The 26,900-nt window shown below is 37.3% G+C and overlaps 1 protein-coding gene and 1 pseudogene across 3 annotated transcripts in view; one reads left to right on the plus strand and one right to left on the minus strand.

Annotated features, from left to right (window-relative positions):
- FAR1 (fatty acyl-CoA reductase 1) overlaps positions 1-26,900 on the minus strand; it is a 73,760-nt gene that overhangs the window by 39,583 nt on the left and 7,277 nt on the right. For 2 of the 3 annotated variants that reach the window (XM_027115309.1, XM_027115311.1), the window contains one exon: positions 699-894. In XM_027115309.1, coding sequence (XP_026971110.1) covers positions 699-887 — 189 coding nt within the window. In that variant the 5' untranslated portion in view covers positions 888-894. Of the gene's footprint in view, positions 1-698; positions 895-2,061; positions 2,173-26,900 lie in introns of those variants that run through there. The other variant, XM_027115310.1, reaches the window with a different exon arrangement.
- On the plus strand, positions 11,751-23,055 carry LOC113625177 (40S ribosomal protein S24 pseudogene; annotated as a pseudogene).

A 26,900-nucleotide genomic window follows, 5' to 3' on the forward strand; every position in this document is an offset into this window, starting at 1 on the left:
CTAGAAGGTTAAAAGGTACCAGATACCCACCTAATAACTAAAAAATTACATAGCTACTATACCAAACTTACTAACAATGAATGTCAGATAAATTCTAAAGCCTATAACTGTGAAATAATTTTACTCCAGCTCATTTCCATTTTTTCTTAGCCATATTTTACTAAAGGTTCAAATGTATGACATACTCTTGTATTCTATATAACCCCTCTGTCACCATGTTCTTATTTGTCAAATGGGAATATGTGACTTTGCTACTTCCTAATACTTTTGTGAGGAGCAATTAGTGCTTACAAATTTTTAACTGTTATCAAAGCACTGTCTCACAGCATAGTAGGAGTTAGAAAGTAACTCATTATTATCATTCTGAAACTATTTAAACATCTAGTAATTACAAATAACCTGCCTCAAATATTCTAAAAACACATTAAACCTTTACCATAAAGGTAATTTAGAACTTGTTATATAATTTTGTTCATCATAGAAGAAAGCTTTTTTCAAAAAAAAAAAAAAAGAAGAAAGCTTTTTTCTCCTCCTGATCACAAGTCATATTCAGTTTACTGCCATTCTTATAGGGGTTTTTTTTTACCAATTTTTTTCAGGATACTTAAGAAATATACTAAGCTGTTGATGATTACAATAATTACATGCACAAACACACACTTTTTTCTCTCTTCCAAATGATCATTTTCCATACTTACCTTGCCACTAATGACTTCTTCTACTCGTTCCTGGGGTGTCTGTCCAGCTTTCTGCCTCACCAAAACATACACTGAATTCACCTTAGGACAAGACCTCAGCAACTTTTCCAGAAGTACCTTCCCTAGGAAACCAGTAGCTCCAGTGAGGAGGACATTCTTGCCTTCATAGTATTCTGGGATTGAAACCATTCTGATCCTATGGAAAATATGACAAATAAGCATCACTTCAAAGATTTATGTTCATTGTTACATACTGAAAATCTCTTGGTATTCAAATAAGTATTTTCAAGGACAGGCAAAAATCAAAGTTCAACGTTAACACAAAAGGGGACATTAACGTTTGGCTCATTGTAGTAAGGTGGAAAGTACAGTGAACTGCAACACTGGCTTCTAATCCCTGTTTTTACCTGGACCACCTCAGACAAGTCACTCACCTTCTCTGGGCCTGGGTTTCTTTAGTACAGTTTGTACCAAGTGATCTCTAAAAATTCCTTCAGCAATAAGAATCCAAATCTTCACTTAAACCTCAGTTAAACCCCAAACATGAATAAGTGGTGTTTCTCTGTCTCTAAAAGTATTTATAACACCAAATAGAGGTCAGCAGCAAGACTCAATTGCCTAGCTTGTATAACATGGTGAGGTGTCATATTCACCTATCATCACCAGTTGAAACAAGAGGTAACACCAAGTCCTTTCTTTTATATGTCTGTAGTGACAATATATTCAAAAGGTACTTAAACCTCCCTTTTAGTAAGAAATATAGTAAGGAATATATAGACTGACTTATCCTCCCTACCCAAATTCCACTGAAACAGCAGAAAAGAGAGTATACTAACAGAATGAACACACAAAAGAACCATGATGAGTGGAAAAAACAAGATGCAGAAGGACTGATGCAGTATGTCACTATTCAAGGCTCAAACACATTCAAAATGATGCTACTTACTGTTTAGAAATGCAAATACATGATAATATTAATAAATGCATTAGAGAGAGTATAATACAATCAGAAAAGAGAATAAGAAGCTTCAATTGTATTTATGTTTTGTTTAAGCTAAGGAGTAGATACCTGTATATCTAAATTTTTCACAATTATAAAAAATTAAATTCATAACAATCTGAAAACCCATTAACAAGCAAAAAGAAAAGAAGGAAGGTAGGAAGGAAGGCAAGAAAAAAGAATTTCCACAAGAAACAGATGAGACTAAACTGATAGAGAAGCCATAGCATAAGAAATAACAACCTAAGCAAAACAAACATAGGAAAGCACCATAAGGAGGCAAGAGCTGTCCCAACCCCCTATATAGAAAACACCAAGTTCAGGATCAAGAAGCTGAATAAAAGCTTAGGGAAATTAAGGTACCTAAAGGTTGCTCACAGAACAGCAAAGCCACTCCTGACAGTCTTACTTCCTGTATAAACTTTGGCTCCCAGGCTTAGTATCCAGATCTGCTGAGAACATCCAGCATGGCTGCTAAGGACAAAAGAGAAGTAGGGCTAAGTTTGAGGTTGCTCTGTACATCCACAAATGGAGGTGGGGCACTGGGAGAAAGGAAACAAAAACAACCAAAAGAAGAAAAGTCTTCAGAGCACTTGTGCCCCAGAAATAAATTTTAGGTCCTTAGATTATCTGGCTGCTGCTGACCCTTAAAACAAACTCATACAGAGCTCTCAGTAATTCCACTTGGAGAAAAGATCTCTTGGAAAATCAGGCTTCAGAAAACTGAGAGGAAGTCAGTATCAGCTACCAAAACCAATCATACTAGTCCTTCATAAATATGGATAACTAAGGATCATCAGATATTTAAGAAATATCTACAAAATTAAGAAGGACCAAAATGAAAAGCAACAGAACCAACCACGAAAACTAAGGTAATGAAAAATTTATAGGAAATTTAAATTCTAATAAATACCCTCCAAGTCATTCACAAGAATATTGCATCCATCGAGTAAACTACTATGAAAAAGGAACAGAGAATAAGAAACCATTGGAGACGGAGCTCTGCCCACCACAGCAACAGCCAGCTCTACCCACCACCAGTCCCTCCTATCAGGAAACTTGCACAAGCCTCTTAGATAGCCTCATCCACCAGAAGGCAGACAGCAGAAGCAAGAAGAACTACAATCCTGCAGCCTGTGGAACAAAAACCATATTCACAGAAAGATAGACAAGATGGAAAGGCAGAGTGCTATGCACCAGATGAAGGAACAAGATAAAACCCCAGAAAAGCAACTAAATGAAGTGGAGATAGGCAACCTTCCAGAAAAAGAAATCAGAATAATGATAGTGGAGATGATCCAGGACCTCGCAAAAAGAATGGAGGCAAAGATCAAGAAGATGCAAGAAATGTTTAACAAAGACCTAGAAGAATTAAAGAACAAACAGAGATGAACAACACAATAACTGAAATGGAAAATACACTAGAAGGAATCAATAGCAGAATAACTGAGGCAGAAGAACGGATGAGCGACCTGGAAGGCAGAATGGTGGAATTCACTGCTGCGGAACAGAATAAAGAAAAAAGAATGAAAAGAAATGAAGACAGCCTGAGAGACCTCTGGGACATTAAACACAACAACGTTCGCATTATAGGAGTCCCAGAAGGAGAAGAGAGAGAGAAATGACCTGAGAAAATATCTGAAAAGATTATAGGCAAAAACTTCCCTAACATGGGAAGGGAAATAGCCACCAACGTCCAGGAAGCACAGATAGTCCCATACAGGATAAACCCAAGAAGAAACACACTGAGACACATAGTAATCAAACTGGCAAAAATTAAAGACAAAAAAAAATTATTGAAAGCAGCAAGGGAAAAACGACAAATAACATACAAGGCAACTCCCATAAGGTTAACAGCTGATCTCTCAGCAGAAACTCTACAAGCCAGAAGGGAATGGCATGGCATATTTAAAGTGACGAAAGGGAAGAACCTACAACCAAGATTACTCTACACGGCAAGGATTTCATTCAGATTCGAAGGAGAAATCAAAAGCTTTACAGACAAGCAAAAGCTAAGAGAACTCAGCACCACCAAACCAGCTCTACAACAAATGCTAAAGGAACTTCTCTAAGTGGGAAACACAAGAGAAGAAAAGTACCAACCAAAACAAACCCAAAACAATTAAGAAAATGGTAATAGGAACGTACATATTGATAATTACCTTAAACGTGAAAGGATTGAATGCTCCAACCAAAAGACACAGGCTTGCTGAATGGATACAAAAACAAGACCCATATATATGCTGTCTACAAGAGACCAACTTCAAACCTAGGAACACATACAGACTGAAAGTGAGGGGATGGAAAAAGATATTCCATGCAAATAGAAATCAAAAGAAAGCTGGAGTGGCAAAACTATATCAGACAAAATAGACTTTAAAATAAAGAATGTTACAAGACCCAAGGAAGGACACTACATAAGGATCAAGGGATCAATCCAAGAACAAAACATAACAATTATAAATATATATGCACCCAACATAGGAGCACCTCAATACATAAGGCAACTGCTAACAGCTATAAAAGAATAAATCAGGGCTTTCCTGGTGGTGCAGTGGTTGAGAGTCTCCCTGGTGATGCAGGGGACACGAGTTTGTGCCCCAGTCCGGGAAGATCCCACATGCCGTGGAGTGGCTGGGCCCGTGAGCCATGGTCTCTGAGCCTGCGCGTCTGGAGCCTGTGCTCCGCAACGGGAGAGGCCACAACAGTGAGAGGCCCACATACCGCCAAAACAAAACAAAACAATAAATCAACAATAACACAGTAATACTGGGGGACTTTAACACCTCCCTTACACCAATGGACAGATCATCCAAACAGAAAATTAATAAGGAACACAAGCTTTAAATGACACAATAGACCAGACAGAATTAATCAATATCTATAGGACATTCCATCCAAAAACAGCAGATTACACTTTCTTCTCAAGTGCGCACGGAACGTTCTCCAGGATAGATCATGTCTTGGGTCACAAATCAAGACTCAGTAAATTTAAGAAAATTCAAATCATATCAAGCATCTTTTCTGACCACAACGCTATGGGATTAGAAAGCAATTACAGGGAAAAAAACGTAAAACACACAAACACATGGATTGTTCATATTTTGACAAAACAATATGTTACAAAATAACCAAGAGATCACTAAAGAAATCAAAGAGGAAATCAAAAAATACCTAGAGACAAAAGACAATGAAAACACAATGATCCAAAACCTATGGGATGCAGCAGAAGCAGTTCTAAGAGGGACGTTTATAGCAATACAAGCCTACCTCAAGAAACAAGAAAAATCTCAAATAAACAATCTAACCTTATGCCTAAAGGAACTAGAGAAAGAAGAACAAACAAAACCCAAAGTTAGCAGAAGGAAAGAAATTATAAAGATCAGAGAAGAAATAAATGAAATAGAAACAAAGAAGACAATAGCAAAGATCAACAAAACTAAAAGCTGGTTCTTTGAGAAGATAAACAAAATTGATAAACCATTAGCCAGACTCATCAAGAAAAAGAAGGAGAGCACTCAAATCAATAAAATTAGAAATGAAAAAGGAGAAGTTACAACAGACACCGCAGAAGTACAAAGCATCCTAAGACACTACTACCAACAACTCTATGCCAATAAAATGGACAACCTGGAAGAAATGGACAAATCCTTAGAAAGCTATAACCTTCCAAGACTGAACCAGGAAGAAATAGAAAATATGAACAGACCAATCACAAGCACTGAAATTGAAACTGTGATTAAAAATCTTCCAACAAACAAAAGTCCAGGACCAGATGGCTTCACAGGTGAATTCTACCAAACATTTAGAGAAGAGCTACCACCCATCCTTCTCAAACTCTTCCAAAAAATTGCAGAGGAAGAAACATGCCCAAACTCATTCTATGAGGCCACCATCACCCTGATAACAAAACCAGACAAAGATACTACAAAAAAAGAAAATTACACACCAATATCACTGATGAATACAGATGCAAAAATCCTCAACAAAATACTAGCAAACAGAATCCAACAACACATTAAAAGGATCATACACCATGATCAAGTGGGATTTATCCCAGGGATGCAAGGATTCTTCAATATACGCAAATCAATCAATGTGATAAACCATATGAACAAATTGAAGAATAAAAACCATATGATCAACTCAATAGATGCAAAAAAGCTTTTGACAAAATTCAACACATATTTATGATAAAAACTCTCCAGAAAGTAGGCACAGAGGGAACCTACCTCAACATAAACAGGCCATATACGACAAACTCACAGCAAACATCATTCTCAATGGTGCAAAACTGAAAGCATTTCCTCTAAGATCAGGAACAAGACAAGGATGTCCACTCTCACCACTATTATTCAACATAGTCTTGGAAGTCCTAGCCACGGCAATCAGAGAAGAAAAAGAAATAAAAGGAATACAAATTGGAAAAGAAGAAGTAAAACTGTCACTGTTTGCAGATGACATGATACTATACATACAGAATCCTAAAGATGCCACCAAAAAACTGCTAGAGCTAATCAGTGAATCTGGTCAAGCTGCAGGATACAAAATTAATGCACAGAAATCTCTTGCATTCCTATACGCTAATGATGAAAAATCTGAAAGAGAAATTAAGGAAACACTCCCATTTACCACTGCAACAAAAATAATAAAATACCTAGGAATAAACCTACCCAGGGAGACAGAAGACCTGTATGCAGAAAACAATATGACACTGATGAACGAAATTAATGATACAAACAGATGGAGAGATGTTTAACATGTTCTTGGACTGGAAGAATCAATATTGTGAAAATGACTATACTACCCAAAGCAATCTACAGATTCAATGCAATCCCTATCAAATTACCAATGACATTTTTTACATAACTGGAACAACAAATCTTAAAATTTGTATGGAGACACAAAAGACCCCGAATAGCCAAAGCAATCTTGAGGGAGAAAAACGGAGCTGGAGGAATCAGACTCCCTGACTTCAGACTATACTACAAAGCTACAGTAACCAATATGATGGTACTGGCACAAAAGGAGAAATATAGATCAACAGAACAGGACAGAAAGCCCAGAGATAAACCCACACACCTATGGTCAACAATCTATGACAAAGGAGGCAAGGATATACAATGGAGAAAAGACAGTCTCTTCAATAAGTGATGCTGGGAAAACTGGACAGCTACATGTAAAAGAATGAAATTAGAACACTCCCTAACACCATACACAAAAATAATCTCAAAATGGATTAGAGACCTAAATGTAAGGCCAGACACTATAAAAACTCTTAGAGGAAAACATAGGACGAACACTCTTTGACATAAATCACAGCAAGACGTTTTTTGATCCACCTCTTAAGAGTAATGGAAATAAAAGCAAAAATAAACAAACGGGACCTAATGAAACCTAAAAGCTTTTGCAAAGCAAGGGAAACTACAAACAAGATGAAAAGACAACCCTCAGAATGGGAGAAAATATTTGCAAATGAATCAACGGACAAAGGGTTAATCTCCAAAATATATAAACAGCTCGCGCAGCTCAATATTAAAAAAACAAACAACCCAATCCAAAAATGGGCAGAAAACCTAAATAGACATTTCTTCAAAGACATACAGATGGCCAAGAAGAACATGAAAAGCGGCTCTACGTCACTAATTATTAGAGAAATGCAAATCAAAACTACAATGAGGTATCACCTCACACCAGTTAGAAGGGGCATCATCAGAAAATCTACAAACAACAAATGCTGGAGAGGGTGTGGAGAAAAGGGAACCCTCTTGCACTGTTGGTGGGAATGTAAATTGATACCGCCACTATGGAGAACTGTATGGAGGTTCCTTAAAAAACTAAAAATAGAATTACCATATGACCCAGCAATACCACTACTGGGCATATACTCAGAGAAAACCATAATTCAAAAAGACACATGCACATCAATGTTCATTGCAGCACTATTTACTACAGCCAGGTCATGGAAGCAACCTAAATGCCCATTGACAGACAAATGGATAAAGAAGATGTGGTACATACATACAGTGGAATATTACTCAGCCATAAAAAGGAAAGAAATTGGGTCACCTTAGAGACATGGATGAATCTAGAGACTGTCATGCAGAGTGAAGTAAGTCAGGAAAAGAAAAATATCGTATATTAACACATATATGTGGAACCTATAAAAATGGTACAGATGAACCAGTTTGCAGGGCAGAAATTGAGACACAGATGTAGAGAACAAACATATGGACACCAAGGGGGGAAAGTGGTGAGTGGGGTGGTGGTGTGATGAATTGGGAGATTGGGATTGACATATATACACTAATATGTATAAAATGGATAACTAATAAGAACCTGCTGTATAAAAAAATAAATAAAATTTAAAAAAAAGAAAGCATTGGAAATCAGAAATGCAAATGTACGCAGAAAATTCAGACAATACGTAAGTAAATTATTAGAATTACCAAGTGAATTTGAGAACTAGATACAAGGTTTATACAGAAAAAAAAACAAATGTATTTCTATACACCACCAACACACAAGAAATAAAGTTAAAAAAAAACTATACCACTTATAATACCATCCAAAACACCAAAAAATTATGGAAAATATCAAGTATCGACTGATGAGGATGCAGAGAAACTGGAACTCATGCACATTGCTGATGGGAATGAAAAATGATTCAGCTGCTGTGGGAAAGTTTGGCAGTTCCTCAAAAAGTTAAACAGGGGCTTCCCTGGTGGCGCAGTGGTTGAGAGTCCGCCTGCTGATGCAGGGGACACGGGTTCATGCCCCGGTCCGGGAAGATCCCACATGCCGTGGAGCGGCTGCGCCCGTGAGCCATGGCCGCTGAGCCTGCACGTCCGGAGCCTGTACTCCGCGACGGGAGGGGCTACAGCAGTGAGAGGTCCGCATACCGCAAAAAAAAAAAAAGAAAAGAAAAGAAAAGTTAAACAAAAAATTATCATATGACCCTGCAATTCTGCTCCTAGGTATACACCCCAAAGATCTGCAGATAGGTACTCAAAAAGTACACATACACACTTGCTTATAGCAGCAGCAGTGTTTACAACAGCCAAATAGTACAAACAGCCCAAAAGTCCATCAACAAATGAATGGATCAACAAATCATGTATATATAGTGGAATATTATTCAGTCATAATAAGGAATGAAGTACTGACACGTACTACAATGGGGGATGAACCTCAAAAACATACTAAGTTTAAAAAATCAGATATAGAAGATCACATACTATAGGATTTCACTTTTATGAAATATCCAGAATAGATAAATCCATAGAGACAATGCAGACTAGTGGTTGGCAGGAGCTGAAGAGTGGAGAGAGTGGGCAGTGGAGGAAAACTGCTTCAGGAGCTTTACTCTGGAGTGAAGGAATTCTGGAACTAGACAGAGGTGGCAGCTGCATAACATTGTGAATGTAGCAAATGTCATTGAATTTTTCCCTTTAAAATGATTAATTTTATATTATGTGAATTTCACCTCAACGAATTTTTTTGGGGGGCTGAGTTGGGTCTTTGTTGTGGTGCACGGGCTTCTCATTACGGTGGCTTCTCTTGTTGCAGAGCACAGGCTCTAGGCACATGGGTTTCAGTAGCTGTGGCTCACGGTTCTAGAGCACAGGCTCAGTAATTGTGGCGCACAGGCTTAACTGCTCCATGGCATGTGGCATCTTCCCGGGCCAGGGCTCGAACCCGTGTCCCCTGCATTGGCAGGCGGATTTTTAACCACTGCACCACCAGGGAAGCCCCTGAATTATTTTTTTTTTGAGAACACCAAAAATTAGAAATAAATGTAAAAGATACTAATGGAAAACTACAAAACATTGAGAGAAATCAAACAATACTTAAATAAATGGAGAGATGTACTACATTCCTTAGATTCAATACAATCCCAATCAAAATTTAAGCTGTTTTTATTTACGTATGGAAACTAAGACTCTAAAATGTTACAGAAATACAAAGGGCCAAGAGTAGCCAAGACAAGCATTAAGAACAACAAAGCTGGAGAACTTATATTACCATGTAACAAGATGTATTATAAAGCTACAGAAATGTGGTATTGGGACAAGAAGAGAAGAGTACAATCAATGGATGTCCATATAGCAAAAAATGAATCTTGACTTCTATACCACACCACACACAAAAATGAATTCCAGACAGACTATACACCCAAATGTGAAAGGTAAAATAGTTATGATTCTAGAAGATGACACAGAACATCTCCATGATCATGGGGTAGGCAAATATTTATTAAATAGGACACAAGAAGTGCTAACCAAAAAGGAAAAATATTGATAAACTGGAAGACACTAAAACTGAGTTCATCCCACAACACTATTAACAGAGAGAAAAGGCAAAACAGGTAAAAGATATTTGCAGTAGTATGTATAAATGACAACTGATTACTACCCAGAATATATGAAGAACTACAAATGAATAAGGAGAAGTGAAAAAAACAATAGAAAATGGGAAAGCCTTGAACAGAAAAGGAAGCATAAGGGAGAGTATCCAAATGGCCAATTAGCACATAAAAAAGGGCTGAGGACTTCCCTGGTGGCATAGTGGTTAAGAATCCACCTGCCAATGCAGGGGACATGGGTTTGATCCCTGGTCCGGGAAGATCCCACATGCCACGGAGCAACTATGCCTGTGTGCCACAACTACTGAGCCCACGCACCGAGAGCCCATGCTCCACAACAAGAGAAGCCACTGCAATGAGAAGTCCGCGCATGCAATGAAGAGTAGCCCCCGCTCCCCACAACTGGAGAAAGCCTGCGCACAGCAACAAAGACCCAATACAACCAAAAATAAATAAATAAAAATAAAATATAGTTTTAAAAAGAGCTGAACTTCATTAGTTATCAAACCTCAATGTGATCCTGGTACACTGTCCCCAGAATGGCTAAAATGAAAAAGACAGACAATACATAGTATTGGTAAAGTTTCAGAGAGAGAAAAATGGAACTCTCATCTACTGCTGGAGAAAGTACAGATAGTTATAACACTTAGTAAAAGTTGTACAACCTAATAAAGCTAAACAATCACATATCATATGATGTAGCAGCTCCATTCCTGATTATATACCCAACAGAAATGAGTACATTTGTTCACCAAAAGACTCATAAACAATGTTTACATGTTTGTAGCAGCACTATTCCTACTGACCCAAAATTTTAAAAACCCAATGTCTGGTCAATAGTATATTACATAAATTATAGTATATTCATACAATGGAATATTAAAAAACAATGAGAATGAAGGAATTATCCTACACACCACATGGATGGGGCTCACAAAGAGAACACTGAGCCAAAGAGGCCAGACACAAAAGGTGTATACTGTATGATATCATGCATATAAAGTTCAAAAACAGGCAAAAATCATCTACGGTTAAAAGTCAGAACAATGGTTATATTCCAGGGGAGGAAGAGGTAGTGACCAAAAAGGGTGTGAGGGAGGCTTCTGGGATACTGGTTATGTTCTATTTCTTGATCCGGGTGGCTCATTTTTAAAACTCGTCAAGTTGTACACAGGATTTATGGACTTTCTGAAGGTATGTTATACGTCAATAAAAAGTTTACTGTAGGGCTTCCCTGGTGGCGCAGTGGTTGAGAGTCCGCCTGCCGCTGCACGGGACATGGGATCGTGCCCGGGTCTGGGAAGATCCCACATGCCGCGGAGCGGCTGGGCCCGTGAGCCATGGCCGCTGAGCCTGCGCGTCCGGAGCCTGTGCTCCGCAACGGGAGAGGCCACAACAGTGAGAGGCCCGCGTACCGCAAAAAAAAAAAAAAAAGTTCACTGTAAAAAATAAAAGTAAATATAGGGTTACCATATATGTCCTGGTTTTCCTGGAATAAGCCTGGTTTTACACATTATTCCAGCTTAACTTTGATTAGAGCCCCCTCTTCTCAAAAGTGTTCCAGTTTTCACAGTATGGTTACTCTACTTATAATCTGCTTCAGGTCTAATAAGACTATTTCAAGACTTCGTTGACCCCCAAACCTAATTAAAACTATAGAGCATTAAAATGTTGTCATAGGGGAGAAATGAAGAATAATTCTGCATCAATACACCTAACAAATCTGGTAAGTATTAATGACAATTACATACTAAATATATATTAAACACAGTGTCCTAGACACATGACCTAGAACAAGTTATTTAATTCTCTGAGCTTCATATGTAAAAATCTATTCAAGAAATATTTATTAAGCACCTACCAGATACCAGGAACCAGAAAGTTTTCCATAGGTGTACACATGCATTTAAGACAGAAAAAGATACTAAGCAGTTTGCCCTTTAATAATTGAGGATTTATAGCCTGAATATGTGATTGGCTCAACCCTAAAAGGATTGGCTCAACCCTTCCTCACCTACCAGGACACCCTCCCTATAAAAATCTGTTAAAACCAAACAACAGAAAATTTTTACCGAATTTAATACTCTCTCCTTAACAGTATAAAGATTATTTGCTAAGAGAGTTGTAGAATGAAACTACTTCTTACCAGTTTCAGGTAACTAGCTTAAAGCTAATTGCATGTGATTTTATCCTTAAGGTTCTCTTCATGGAAGAAAGAACAGATTCCCACAGCTCCCCAACTTTATCACAACACAACCAAAAACTTTACAAGCACCAAGTATTTTTAAACTCTGTCTCCAGGTATTCTTGATTCCCCCACCCACCAATATACTTTACCCTATTAACTTACTGGCAAAGTAAGTGCATATGAGCACTCCTTTTAAGGAAAGTCTAGACTTATCACATCTTCCACATAGTCCTGCTAGTATGGCCAAAAGCTACAGGAAAAGCAGAAGCCAGGAAAGAAATGCTGCCAATCCTTCCAGAGCATGCTGTTTAGGTTCCTACTGTATGATTCTACTTACACAGGAAAATATCTAAAGCTCCTATCAGCTGTTAAAAAGTAGCTGCAGCACTGCAGTAATGAGAAAAGCAGCAATATTATTCCATGTGCCAGGGCAGAGAAGCTGTGAAACATGATTCATATTTATTTTCACTGTTCTTGAGATGCCTTAGGATACACCACCTAGCAGTGGCAGCTGGGTATTTTCTTCAAAAAGTGCCTTATCCTATGGTTCAATAGTTAAAGAGGCAGAAATCTTTCAGAAGACCAGCAAAATGGTGGGTACCAAATATCACAGTTACTTAGAGGCTTTCTTGCTAAAGTGGATTTTCCTAGTGGGTTTTATATTATGCACATAAACTTACATTAAGAGAACATATTATAAAGCTACTTAAACTAAGATACCTTCACTTGCTAGTGGCTGAGGTCCAGGCTCTGCCACTTTGAAGCCATGAGATCCTAAGATAAACCTACTACTCTTAACCTGTTTCCTTATCTATAAAAGGAGAACATGCAGGCTCATGGGCAAAAAGAGCCTGGAATGGATGTAAATGGAGAAACCACAGATAATTCTAAGATAGCACTCACCCAATCAATATAAACTGCACCCTTGTAACATAATTGTAGTCTCTTAATAGATGTCCTAAAATTAATGGAAAGCCAATCATGTTGTCTCATTACTTTCAGAAACCTAGTTAAGATAAATAATTAGAGACAAGTTCCTTCTCTCATTTTCAACTTTTTAAAAAAGAGTTCTTTATACTGTGTATAAAGTGGATGACTGGTGAGAGTCTGCTGGGTGGTACAGGGAGCTCTACTCAGTGTTCTGTGGTGACCTAGATGGGAGGAAAATCCAAAAAAGAGCAGATATGTGTAAAAAACTAAAAATATAAACTTAAATTTTTAAAAAAGAGTTCTTTAAATAGACAAAGCAATCAAAGTGAGAGACTGGGGTATTACAGTAACATGAAAACCACAAAAATCTGCCAAAAAAAGCAGCTCTTTAGTGCCAAGAAATGGGAATTCCTTTGCCTATATTACCGCTAAAAACAACTCAAATTAATTAAAACTTTTAATATACTGTCAAGTAGTTGTTTCAGAAACTTGCTAAGCAGAAAGACAAATGTGAACAAAGTACATGGAGATTAGGATATGGTGAGAGGAACAAGGTGGGTCCATGGGCTTGAAGCAAAGCTTTACAGAAGCCATTAGTGATGAGAAAAATAAATAATAAAAGGAAGACAGGAAAAGAAGAGATTAAGCACAAAAAACTACATCTCTCATGCTTTCCAATACAATTTCCTACAAGTCTTCGTAATAATTTTTCTTGCCTAAGGTCACTCAGCACCTATATATAGACAGAGGCAAATTTAAACCAGTATCTTCTAACTAAATTCCACATTTATAGAGAGTATAAGAAGTTTCCACTTGTCCTACAGTGAGGTAAAGGCATCAACTCATGGGTAAGGAGTGAGTGCATAACACTGGAAGAGAAGTTGCAGGAAAGTGAAGAGGCTGGAACAGATGGTCTTCCTTTCCATTTCTAAAGTTGTATGATTCACTATAAGAGGAAATGGACAGTATCTTTACTACAGGGTCTTCTTGGCATATAACAGTCAAGAACCTGCTCCACAGAAAATTTTAGCATATGAAATAAGGCAAATTGTGGCTGAAAAATCCTTAAAACTCCACATCATTTCACAGTAAAAGCTGATGGGCCAATTAAGCAACACAGTTTAGAAATGAGACTATTAACTGGTTCAGGTAGACTCTTAAACAATTAAAGCTCAAGAGCAATTAGACTTTACCAGTATTTCCCTGAAGGCCATTTCCAGAGGCACCCAACAAAGAGAATGAGAAAGGAAAAGGTCTGTTGTCAAACTTAGAACTGGACTCACAAGAACACCGAAGCGGACTTAATTATTGCCACTATCAGTTTGAATAAAAAGACATCACTCTCAGGTTAAGAAATACACACTTATCGAAGGTTAGTGGATTTATTTCCAACTCTACTCTACCCGACCCACTGAAAGACCTTTTCTAAACAGAACTATTTATTGGAAGACTAGAAACAAAAAACTCAAGGCAGTAAAGGTAATAAGATAAGGTAAAGACAAGAAGCTCTGAGAGCTTCTTAAGGTCTTGCTTAAGATTAATAACAAAATTCAAACATGTTTCTATAAATATCTATACCAATATATGCAAATATCTGTACCAATATATATACTATGTATCACACTTACCTACCTTTGAAAAACAGTGAGTTCTGTGTAAGGGAGTATGGGATCAGAATTTACACCCCAAAGCTTATCACTAATAGCACATGGGTTACTTTGAGCTGAAGGAACTGAGATTCAACAGATGCAGAAAGAATTCTTCTCAGAGCTTCCCTCATCTGATTAAAAGCAGAAACTTCCAAGAAATGAGGGCTGCCATAATGAGGACTCTCTGGGTGAGTTTTATGGCCATGAAGAAGATGGAATGTTAGCAACCGATACCTTCTATTAGTTTTCCCACATATTTACCTTCCCACAATTTATTGCCCCTAGAAGCCCAAACTCCTTTTCCTTTGTCTAGTCACTTCTCCATAATTTATAACCCTTTGTTAATATGGTATATAAGCTCTCAAGTCTAACCATCTTTTTTTGGGTTTTCACTTTTCTGTGAAGCCTTTATGCACATTTTAAAAATATACATATGCCTTTTCTATTAATGTCTTTTGTCAGTTTAATTTGCAGGCATCAGTCCTAGAACATAAAAGGATAGAAGAAAAGTCTTCCTCCCTTACATAAGCTATTAAGAAATTAAGTCTCTAGTGAAGCCATTTTCAGTACTCTATTGATTCCGGCCCTGTTATAAACTGCTTCCTGATAAACAAGGTAGGCCCCCTTTGTGGAAACAAGCCTTTCAGATAACCCAATGCCATGATGTAGTGGGGACCTTTGGGCTCTGAGTCTAGCAGGGCTGGGCTGGAATCCAGGCTCATCCATTTATCTTGGGGGTGAGCTTACTTATCTGTTTGTTTCTGTAGTTTCCTCATTTCTAAAACATATAGACAGCATATACATCCCCACCCCTTCACTTCATAGCATCTGTGTAAGGATTAAGGCTGGGCACATAATTACATTTCCTTATTCATCTTCCCCATACTTCTTTGGCAGTGATTTCTCTGTGGTCCCTCAGCAGTCAGTCTGATCTGTAATATTTCAGTCTAAAAAACTTTAATTATCTTTTTTTATGGAAATAATCATTTAGTTATGAGTGTAATTTTTAGACTAGGAAAAAATTTTTATTACCAAAGTAAAAATAATAGCTACTTTATCTCTGGACTGTATACTGTTACAGTCACATGCACATATACCCATTTTTTTAATTCTGGGAAGGAAATTAATGATTTTAGGAGAAGTAGGTTTAAACCAAACCTCTGAGGACTAAAGAAGGAAAGAGGTGGTTCAACTTATACTGATATGAAACACAGCATTCATGATTAACTTTAAAAGCCAAGATGTAATATTCTGTATGATATACCACCTTTTATGGAAAAGGAATGAAAAAATGAATGCATATGTTTATAAATACACAGATTTTTCTGGCAAAAAAGCCAGAAAACTGGTAATAATGGTTGCCTCTGGGAGGGAGAATTGGATAACTAGGGAAGAGAAATGACGGGCATTTGCTTTTCACTATACACACTATATATCCTTTTGCACAATTTAAAATTATGTACAAAGTGCATGTGTTATATATTTTAAACTACTGGTGCAGAAAGAAACATACAGGTAGAGCCTGTAAATAGAAAAATCAGAAGGTACCAAAAAAAATTTGAAAGCGTATATTTTCCCATCTATTAGCCAGTCTATACTATCTTTTGTCCTCTAACAATTTACAAACTCACTTTCATCTATGAGAAAAAAAGTACGAAAAATCTTTTCTAAAGTGAAAAATAAAAGATGAGCATTGTGTTAAGAAAAAAAGTGTAATATCTTTCTTCTGCTAATCTTTATTACTTGAGTTTTTATTTCATTTCTTTATTAGATGGCAAACCTACTAGATTAAAAACCAGATGATGTTTTAACTATGAAACTGTTGTTTAACAAGACTTTAGCAGGCTGGATTTCCTAAATGGAATGTGAGAAATTCTTCCCCCGTCTGGATAATGTTGATCTTTGGATCAGATACCACTCTCTCCCATCTCCTGAGAGGACCCCTACGCTCACCATGTTCACCAAGGAGTCAAGTACACAGAATTACCGAACACAGTTCTGAGGTGAAGTTCTGCAGTGAGACTGGCTCTACCTATATGTTTCTTTCTGCACCAGTATTTATTGAACATACAGTAAAAACTGACAAAAGGTAATTGTAAGAACTCTTAGTTCCTTGTTTTAGCTGCTATAAATTTATTTAGGGAAACTAAGCACTGAATATGAAAATCTCTAGACAATGTCTAAACATTCATTCCAGCTTCCTATAAATTTCCACCTACAGCTACACCTTAAAGTAGGATCTACTTAGTTGTCTTCCTCTTAAAAAGTGACTCCTCTGTGCCTCTAGCATGTAAACAAACCCAAAGTAAATAACCTACCAATGGAGACAGTGGGGAGAGCAAAGAGACAAAGAATAAGCTATTTCATCTATCTTTTTATTGAGAGTCACTGATTGACTCCCAATCAGGGGCAATTCTGTGTTTAACACAGACACATCCAATGCTGTTTTGTCTCATAATCCTACTACACCTCTAAGCTGGAGGATCACTTGGCAGGAGTACTGGAGGAAATTCAAGCAGCAGTAGATAGAATGCTGAGCTAAATGGTCTTTTAATATCCCTCAGATTCCATGGCTGAAGAAGTAAAATAAATAAAAGAATTTCAAATATCCTTAAAAGAGGGGGAATTAATTCCAAAATATTCGAAACCAAGAGTTGGCAAAGGTTTCTGTAAAGGGTCAAGTAGTAAATATTTTCAGCTTGTGGGCCATACAATCTTAGTAGCAACTACTCCATTCTGCCATTTGGGGCACAAAATCAGCCATGAACAGTAAGTAAACAAATGGGCATGGCTCTGTTTCAATAAAACTTTATTCACAAAGACAGGAAAACAGTTTGCAGGTCACAGTTTGCCAACCCCTGTTCTAAATAAAGATTCTGAATATTCCACATTCAGAAAAATGAACTACTAAGAAAGGCATCAATGGGAAACCAGCACAGTCTAAATATCCATTGCCTATGATTTCACTATTACTAGAGTTACTATGCATATCACTCTAAAATGGACAGTAAATAATTGATACAATATTTTCAAAACAAAAACAATAAATGAATGACAGGCTTCAGAAACACAGATATGTCAGAGACTAAACACAACACAAAGACATGATCTTTAGCCTTTTTCAAGGTGTACCTAAAAATACGTATTTTTAAAAAGAGAGCCCATTAAGATAAGATGTTCAGGGGTGAAGCTTGGGCGATATTATTTTGGAGAAAAGGCTACAAGTGAAGAAGAGCACAGAATATAATCCTGTCGCAGACTCAGAAACCCTAGACCGCTACCATGTTCAAAAAATCTTGATATAATAATCAAAAAATAACACAGAATTTAAAGAGGTCAAGAGTTAACCCAACACTGTTGCAGGATACAAAGCTTTGTTTATTTACTGTGTACAGGTCTAAAACTACATAGATTATTCTTTTCTACATAAAAGTATAACGTTACTTATAATTTTATGTAGCCAAAGGTTATAATACATGGCTAAGGGAACGGGAATGGAAGCAGAAAAGAGACTACACACATGGTAAATATCACAGAATTATGAAAATTCCCCAAAAAGCTGCACTGAGCTACAATGACCATGAGGGGACTCCATATACATACTTCTGCTTCCTCATTATTTTTCCTTTTCGTTTGCTTTTCCACTAAAAGGGAAATAGAAATTAGGTATCTGTAACTGATGGGAATTAATAACTCTCTAATCCAGAAGTTCATGAACAGGCTTGGGGGGTGGCGGGGAAATCCAAGAACGTGTTAAAGTTTCATGCAAAATATTGTTTTGAGTGTATTTATGTGTGTGTGTACAAGTGTGCACTCCCGTGCATATATTTGTACATTTTTTCTAGAGGAAAAATCCACTGTTCTTATCAGATTCTCAAAAGGGTCAATGAGCGTAAACAGTAAAAAACTACTATCAAATTTTATGTGTAGTATGTATGTATGCTAGAGAGAAAGGGGACCTAAACTGCAGAGAATAGAGCTTCATGGTCACTGATTAATCTGGAGTAAAAATGTTTAAATGGTTAACACATAATTATATCAATCTCCCTTGAAGCCTGTTATGGATTGAACTGTGTTCCCCCTAAAAAGATATGTTGAAATCCTAATCCCTAGGACTTCAGAATGTGACCTTATTTGGAAATGGGGTTGTTGAAGGTGTAATTAGTTAAGGTAAATGATATAACACTGGAGCAGAATGGGTCTCTAATCCAACATCACTGGTGTCCTTATAAGAGGAGAGGCATGTAAAGACATAGATATACACAGGGAGAACTCCACCTGACAACAAAAGCAGAGACTGGAATTACACAGCTACAAGCCAAGGAATATCAAAATTGCTAAGAAAAAACTAGGAAGAGGCAAGGAAGAATTCCCTCACAGGTTTCGGACAGAGCATGGATTTTGGGCTTCTAACCTCCAGAACTGTGAGACAATAAATATCTGTTGTTTTAAGCCACCCAGTTTGTAGTACTTTGTTACAGCAGCCCTAGGAAACTAAGAGAAGGCCAAATACCATAGTAACTAAAATTAAGGTACAGAGCAAAAGGCCTTCTAAAGATGATCATATGCTCTCATGACATAATAAACATATCATGGACACTTTCCAACAAACATGACAGTTTCAATTACCAAAATACATTCTACTAAATAGTTAAGGATGGAATGGCTTTTCCAAATGGGTACAGGAAAGAATGATAGAAAAAAAGCTTTATATATCAAAGGTAAAGACCAAAATAAAGTTAATGTTCAGATCCCAGAACAAATCATTGCGGTATATCACTAACTGTACATCTGTACACTGACAAATCTCAGTATATAGTAGCAGATTCAGGGAAAGTAGTGTTCTGATTATCTATTGCTATGTAACAAAATCACTCTAAAACAACATCTTAAAGCAACAATAATTTTTATTCTCTCTCATAGTTTCTGAGAGTTAGGAATTTGGGAATGGCTCAAATAAGCAGTTTTAGCTGAACAGTTCTAGCTCCTATCTTAGAGCCTCTTCACGTGGTCTGTCCACATGAGGCAGTCTGGGTTTCCTTATAGCATGGCAATCTCAGGCTATACTGATGAAAAGCTGTTGAAGACTTCAAGACCAGTATTTTGGTGAGCTGGATGGAAGCTCACCTTTTCTGACCTCACCTTATTGCTCACAAGTGATTCACAAGAACACCCAAATTCAAGGGAAGGGAACATAACTCCACCTCAGGATGAGAGAATGGTCAAGGTCACAAGAACATGTGAGAAGGGACACATTGTTACAACTACTTTTAGAAAATACAATCTGCCACAAAGAATATGGTAAAGTAACTGCTCATTACTCCTGAGATGGTCAACCATTTGAAACTGTCCCATAGGTTAACAGAAACTGATGACTAAAATAAATTCTTGAGCTTGTCTTACAGAACAGCAGCTAAGGGAACAGCTTATTAAAAACCCCCCTGATTGTAATATGCTTTCACTGATCAAGCTCATCTTAATTATTTCTTTTGGCTCCTTAACCACCACGTATAGATAATACCTCTGTCGTATGGGTCCCTACAGTATTGGGGGCTTATGATGTTTTCCAGAAACTTGGAGTCAGCTCTTATCCAGTTCAAGCCGGCTAAGATTTTTGGTTGGGACCACTGACCCTAAAACTGGGCCTGCAATGGTGTCCAATAAATGACCTTTTGACATCAGAGGACTCAAAACTCCACCCTCATATCATGCTAAGTGCCTCCATTTTTGAACATGCATCTCAAGAAGAAGCATGTAACTCAGATATGCCTGCAAAGAACACCAATTACCTCACCTTTTCCCTACCTCCAATCACCTTTCCCCATGCCTAATACCACCCTGCTTCTTTATCCCATAAATATTTCAAACCCCTTGCCTTCATGGAGGCAGATCTGAGATCTGCTCTCCTGTCTCCTGTCTCCTGACTTGGCTGTCTCCTGAATAAACCCTTTCTCTGCTGCAAACCTCGGTGTCTCAGCGTTTGGCTTGCTGCACATCAGGCAAACAAACCTGGTTCGGTAACCCATTTAATCCATGTTCAAGTTACCCAAAATGCCTTAAAAAAAATGGCCCCATGGGCCTCATACTTCTAAGTACAGATGATCCTTGAACAACACAGGTTTAAACTACATGGGTGTACTTATGCACAGATTTTTTTCAACAAATGCATATTACAGCATTATACAACCTGCAGTTGGTTGAACCTGAGAAGGCAGAACCACAGATACAGAGAGCCAACTGTAAAATTACACACAGATTTTTTTGACTTCTAGGAAGACTGGCACCCATAACTTCCACTGCTGCTCCAGGGTCAACTGATTTTGCCCACCAAATAATCTCATTCACTGAATAAAATTTTCACTTTCCCATATTCACTTAATTGTGAACTTATAACCAGTAGATTTCCACTTGGAGTTGAGATACTTGTAGCCAAAAACAAGCCAACTCATTTTAGTTAGACTATTAAGAGGCCTCATATTATAGGTAAGCATATATTTTCTTTTAAAATTTTTGATAGACTCTCATCTGGAGGCATATCGGGAACCACTGGTATAGTGTCTTTTTACTATATTTTAATAACTCTAGAATATTTAGTGTTTTGATTAAGACTCAACATAAAAGAAAACCTCTGCAAGTGAACTGTAAACAACAAAAGAAGGACTAAAAAATGCAAACTCAAAATGTACAAGTTGATAAGAATAGTGGGTTCCTTTTTCTTTTCAAAAATTAAGGCTTACAAAGCATTTTTCAACAAACAAAAGAATAACTCTAGCATCTTGGTTTTCAATAAAAGATGCTAGTGTCCAACCCTGTTGTAAGCACCCATTGAAGTGAATATAATGGCCACTCTGTTTGCCTACACAGACATTGATATGCCAATATTTAACTCTCTATATCCAATCTTCCCCAATTTCTACGACACATCTTGGTAAGGAATCTCAGTAGGTTCGTTAGTTCTTAGGGCACTACACAACTATTTTGTATACTGATGTTACTCCGTAAGCATGGCACTTTGGCAAGTTAAAATGCCTCTAAAACCTCATTATCCTGGAAAATATTAAACGTTAAGAAAAATCAGACTCAGAATTCCTTTGAGTGATGTAAAAATCAAACACAAAAACATCCTTAAAAGTCAAGTTCTACTTCATCAGAGAGGAAATGTCAATTCTACAGCATTAAAATTATTTGCTGACAAGAAAACTTAAATTTTTTAGCAATACCCATTTTCCTTTGTTTCTGTCCTCGAGGCTTGTATACCAGTAGGGTAACTTCTCTACTGTAAAGCCTACAGAAGGGCTGTGCTCTTGTTAACACAGTTTGGTAATAAACAGTTCCACAGCTTGCAAAAACATGTATCCAATTCCATTCTGGGAGAAAACAATCTTAAAAAAGTAACCTCCAAAAGTCATACATGATTTTCTTTAGATCAACTATTGTGCTACAGATGCCTTACCTTAATAAAAATGTGTTCATGTTAAATATTGTAATTTTTATCCTAACACTTTCAGACTCAAAAAAGTGAAATACAATATACAAAGGCATACTAGTATTTTAAGTGTATTAGCAAAGATAAGGCTTCTTAAACTTCTCCAATACAACACAGAAATCGAAATATCCTATTTTGCTTAAAAACTCATTAAAGTTGTGCATCTGATTCCATAATATACCTAAGAATTAATATAAAAATATTTCACTCTTTTCCTCTCTGGCTGCTTGAAGATCAGCAACCATCATAAATGACACAGTAGCTCTCCAGACCAGGAAGTTCATGACCAACCAACTACTTTAGCAGAAACAATTGGTCATCGACATCCTTCACCCTGGGAAGGCAAAAGTAGCTAAGAGAGATATTCAGGAAAAACTAGCCAAAATGTACAAGACCACACCAGATGTCATCTTTGGATGTGGATTCAGAATCCATTTTGGCAGTGGCAAGACAACTGGCTTTGGCAGGATTTACGATTCCTTGGACTACAGAAAGAAAAATGAACCCTAACATAGACATGCAAGACATGGCCTGCATTAAGAAAAACACCTCAAGGAAACAGCAAAAGGAACGAAGAACAGAATGAAGAAAGTCAAGAGGACTGCAAAGGCCAATGTTGGTGCTGGGAAAAAGTGAGCTGTAGATTGGACAACAGAAGGAGTAAAGACTCTGCAGTGATTGTATCTGTGGTGACTGTGCAGATTTTTCATGAGACGATTAATAAACTAAGAACTTTTACGTGAAAATATATACACATTTCAAATTACTCAGCAAAATTGATTTTAACATGAAAATGTTCCATGTATACCGCGAACATTACATGTAGACGTACACATACAAGTTTACCCAAAAAATTGACTCAGGCAGATTACTAATCATGTATCTTGTGTGGTCTGATTTAAAACTACCAAAGCCTATTCATGAAGATTAGTAACTTTAAGAACAAGTTGTTAGAATCAGGTATTTCACTGGTTACAGAAGTAGACTTTGTTTGAAAGCTGTTTATACTCAGTCTGATTATTATAGCAAATAACCTGCAACTCTTAACTACGGAAAAGTGCTTTGAAGTTCCTGCTGTATGCTGTTATTTCCTCTCCATTTCTCTTGTGTCACTTTCTTATGAAGCCTTCTGAATCTGTTCCCAAGGCTGAACCTAAAAACAGGCTCTAGTCCACCAAGGCAGCATTTTCCAAATTGTGGTAAATGGGGCTGCGATGCTGTACATTTTATCCCCAACCAGGAGAGCTACAAAGTGCATTAGCATATCAAAGACCTACAAAATGTACTGAGGTAAAGAAACTCCTAGACCTCTTTTTTTAATTTAATTTTTTTTTATACAGCAGGTTCTTATTAGTTATCCATGTTATACATATTAGTGTATACATGTCAATCCCAATCGCCCAATTCATCACACACACCCCACCACCCCCCCGCCGCTTTCCCCCCTTGGTGTCCATACGTTTGTTCTCTACATCTATGTCTCAATTTCTGCCCTGCAAACCGGTTCATCTGACCTCTTTTTAACGCTGGCCTTTCACCAATTTCCCAACACCGCTAGGGAAACAATGCTCCTGAAAAGCTCATTATTGCCACATCAGCCTTCTAAGGTAATGACTATACAAACATGGACCAAACCTCCCATGGTCTACAAATGATTTAGAAAGCATGACCTTCCATTGATCCACAAGGCTACTTATGAATAAACTATAAAGCCAGTTATTAAGAGTTGCAAATATGAGTATGTTATTAGAATGTACCGAAAACTTCAGTTTGTATACAATTAATAACTCTGCTTGCTGCAACTCACAATGCTCCAAATATGCACACTCAAAACCTGGAATTCTGTAATTTTCAAGAGGAGCAATCAATCATTGTCAGTGAAACTGGTCATGGTTTTCAATTATCATTATTCTTCTAATTAAGTTGAGCTTAATTATTATCATTTTAGTTGTTTTATTAAACCAGGAGAATGTGTTATATAATTCCATCACTAGAATTTGAGACCTACAGTTTTCTAACTAGTCTAGACTTTAAGATAAGTATATTTTTTGTGATTCAAATAGGAACCATCCATTTCCCTAACTGCTGAAGAAAGTCCCTCTCTCCCCCAAAATGCTTATACCTTGACAATTTAGTTGTTATTATTCCACTAGAAAATGGGAATTACTGAGCTAAAGAATGACCCAGCTAAAGGGCCGGGATTAAAAGACCTGGAGGGTCACCGTTCTAAAGGTCTTTACCCCAGCTATAGGCGCAGGTCTTCTCCCTGGTCACCAGGTCCACACCAACCAAATGTGGCATGAGGACTTGGAATCAGAGCCCTTCGTGGAAGTAATAGAAACTTCTCTGAACTTGAATGTCAATGATCCCTCCAGTCTCTAGTTTTGAGGAGGAAGCTTCCAGGAATCTCTTTAAACAACTGAATCCCATAACAAAGCCTCTTCTCAAAAATCTTCCTGGTCTAGCTTTAAAACCTTGCCAGGTTCTTATGTAAAGCTTGCAACAAACAAAATGCTGTCAAGCATAGAAAGGTACAGAAAACAGGAGGGAAGTGTTTGATGACTTTGTGGATTCTTAGAATCTCTTTCCAGCTCTGAAACTGACTTAACGCATCTAAAAAGCCCAGCGAATTCTTAGTCAATTTATCAATTGAGAATCAAAGTCACAATGCTAAAAACTCTGTCAAGATATTTCCTTCTCCAGAAACTGAGATCCAGAACGAAAAGACAGCCAAGATAAATAAGAGCAACAGACTACACTGTTGTGACTGCCACTAACCACGTGACCTTGGGCAAGTCAATTAATTGCTCTGATCAGTCATAAAATTCACTGAAGGGGAGGCTAAATCACTGATGGATAAATCCTCTTCTAGCTCTCAAAGTCTATGTATTACTGTATATTAGAATAAGTTTATTTCCTAGTAATACATTAGATACTCAGAAAATTATTAACTCCAATGGGTCACAAGGTTATCACTTTAAAGCCATACACCTAATATTCACTGATCTTCAAACAACCTATGCTCTGCTCTGCAGTCAAATGTCTCATTTAGCAGCTAACTGATCTGTTCCTATCTCCTAAGGATTCTGCTTATGCTAATAACCATTATTACGATTATATTTTAGGTACAATCCACAAATTTTTAAAACCCCATACTTCTCACCTCACACTGGTCAGAATGGCCATCATCAAAAAAAAAATCCTCAAACAATAAATGCTGAAGAGAGTGTGGAGAAAAGGGAACCCTCTTGCACTGTTGGTGGGAATGTAAATTGATACACCCACTATGAAGAACAGTATGGAGGTTCCTTAAAAAACTAAAAACAGAACTACCATACGACCCAACAATCCTACTACTGGGCATATACCCTGATAAAACCATAATTCAAAGAGTCATGTACCACAATGTTCACTGCAGCACTATTTACAATAGCCAGGACATGGAAGCAACCTAAGTGTCCACTGACGAATGGATAAAGAAGATGTGGCACATATATACAATGGAATATTACTCAGCCATAAAAAGAAACGAAATTGAGTTATTTGTAGTGAGGTGGATGGACCTAGAGTCTGTCACACAGAATGAAGTAAGTCAAAAAGAGAAAAACAAATACCGTATGCTAACACATATATATGGAATCTAAAAAAAAAAAAAGGTTCTGATGAACCCAGGGGCAGGACAGGAATAAAGATGCAGATGTAGAGAATGGACTTGAGGACACGAGGAGGGGGAAGGGTAAGCTGGGACAAAGTGAAAGAGTAGCACTGACACATATACACTACCAAATGTAAAATCGATAGCTAGTGGGAAGCAGGCGCATCGCAAGGGGAGATCAGCTCAGTGCTTTGTGACCACCTACAGGGGTGGGATAGGGAGGGTGGGAGGCAGACGCAAGAGGGAGGGGATATGGGGATATATGTATACATATATCTGATTCATTTTGTTATACAGCAGAAACTAACACACCATTGTAAACCAATTATACTCCAATAAAGATGTTAAAAAAAAAAAAACATACTTCTAAGAAATATATTTAGCCCCATCCTTCAAACTAGATGGACAATAAACACTTATGATCTCAGGGCTCTACAGAGAATCAATCCTCTGTCAGACCAATACATGTTTCTAAGCCTCTGTGTATCATATCTAGGAGTTGTTTTAACACAAATGTGAACCTCAAAATACTTTAACAGATCCTTTCCTCCACAGATCTTAACTATTTAAGGGCAAGAGAGGTCAAAGAAGATTTTCCTTTACCTCTGAAAAAGTGGTATTTATGTATTTATTCATTCTTAAATCATATTCTACTTCACCTTAATTCAGGATGGATAGAAGCCATTATATAAAGTTCCATACACTTATTCCAAAATCTTTGGTAAAATCATTCCTACATATTCAAACTGGCTACAGCTTGTTTTCCCCCAAGAATGCAATTAAGAATTGGTCTTTTAAAAAATTAGGCATTGCATAATGAATTTTATAATTTCACTCAATAATGAAAAACACTTGTTTGACTCAAAATTCCTTCAATGACCACTGCTAAGAATGCAGGTGTCGAAGAATCACTGATAGTTGAGAAAATT

This window comes from Aethalodelphis obliquidens, unplaced genomic scaffold (genome assembly GCF_003676395.1).
Source record: "Aethalodelphis obliquidens isolate GAN/ISIS:26980383/991018 unplaced genomic scaffold, ASM367639v1 scaffold14, whole genome shotgun sequence".
Lineage (NCBI taxonomy): Eukaryota > Metazoa > Chordata > Mammalia > Artiodactyla > Delphinidae > Aethalodelphis > Aethalodelphis obliquidens.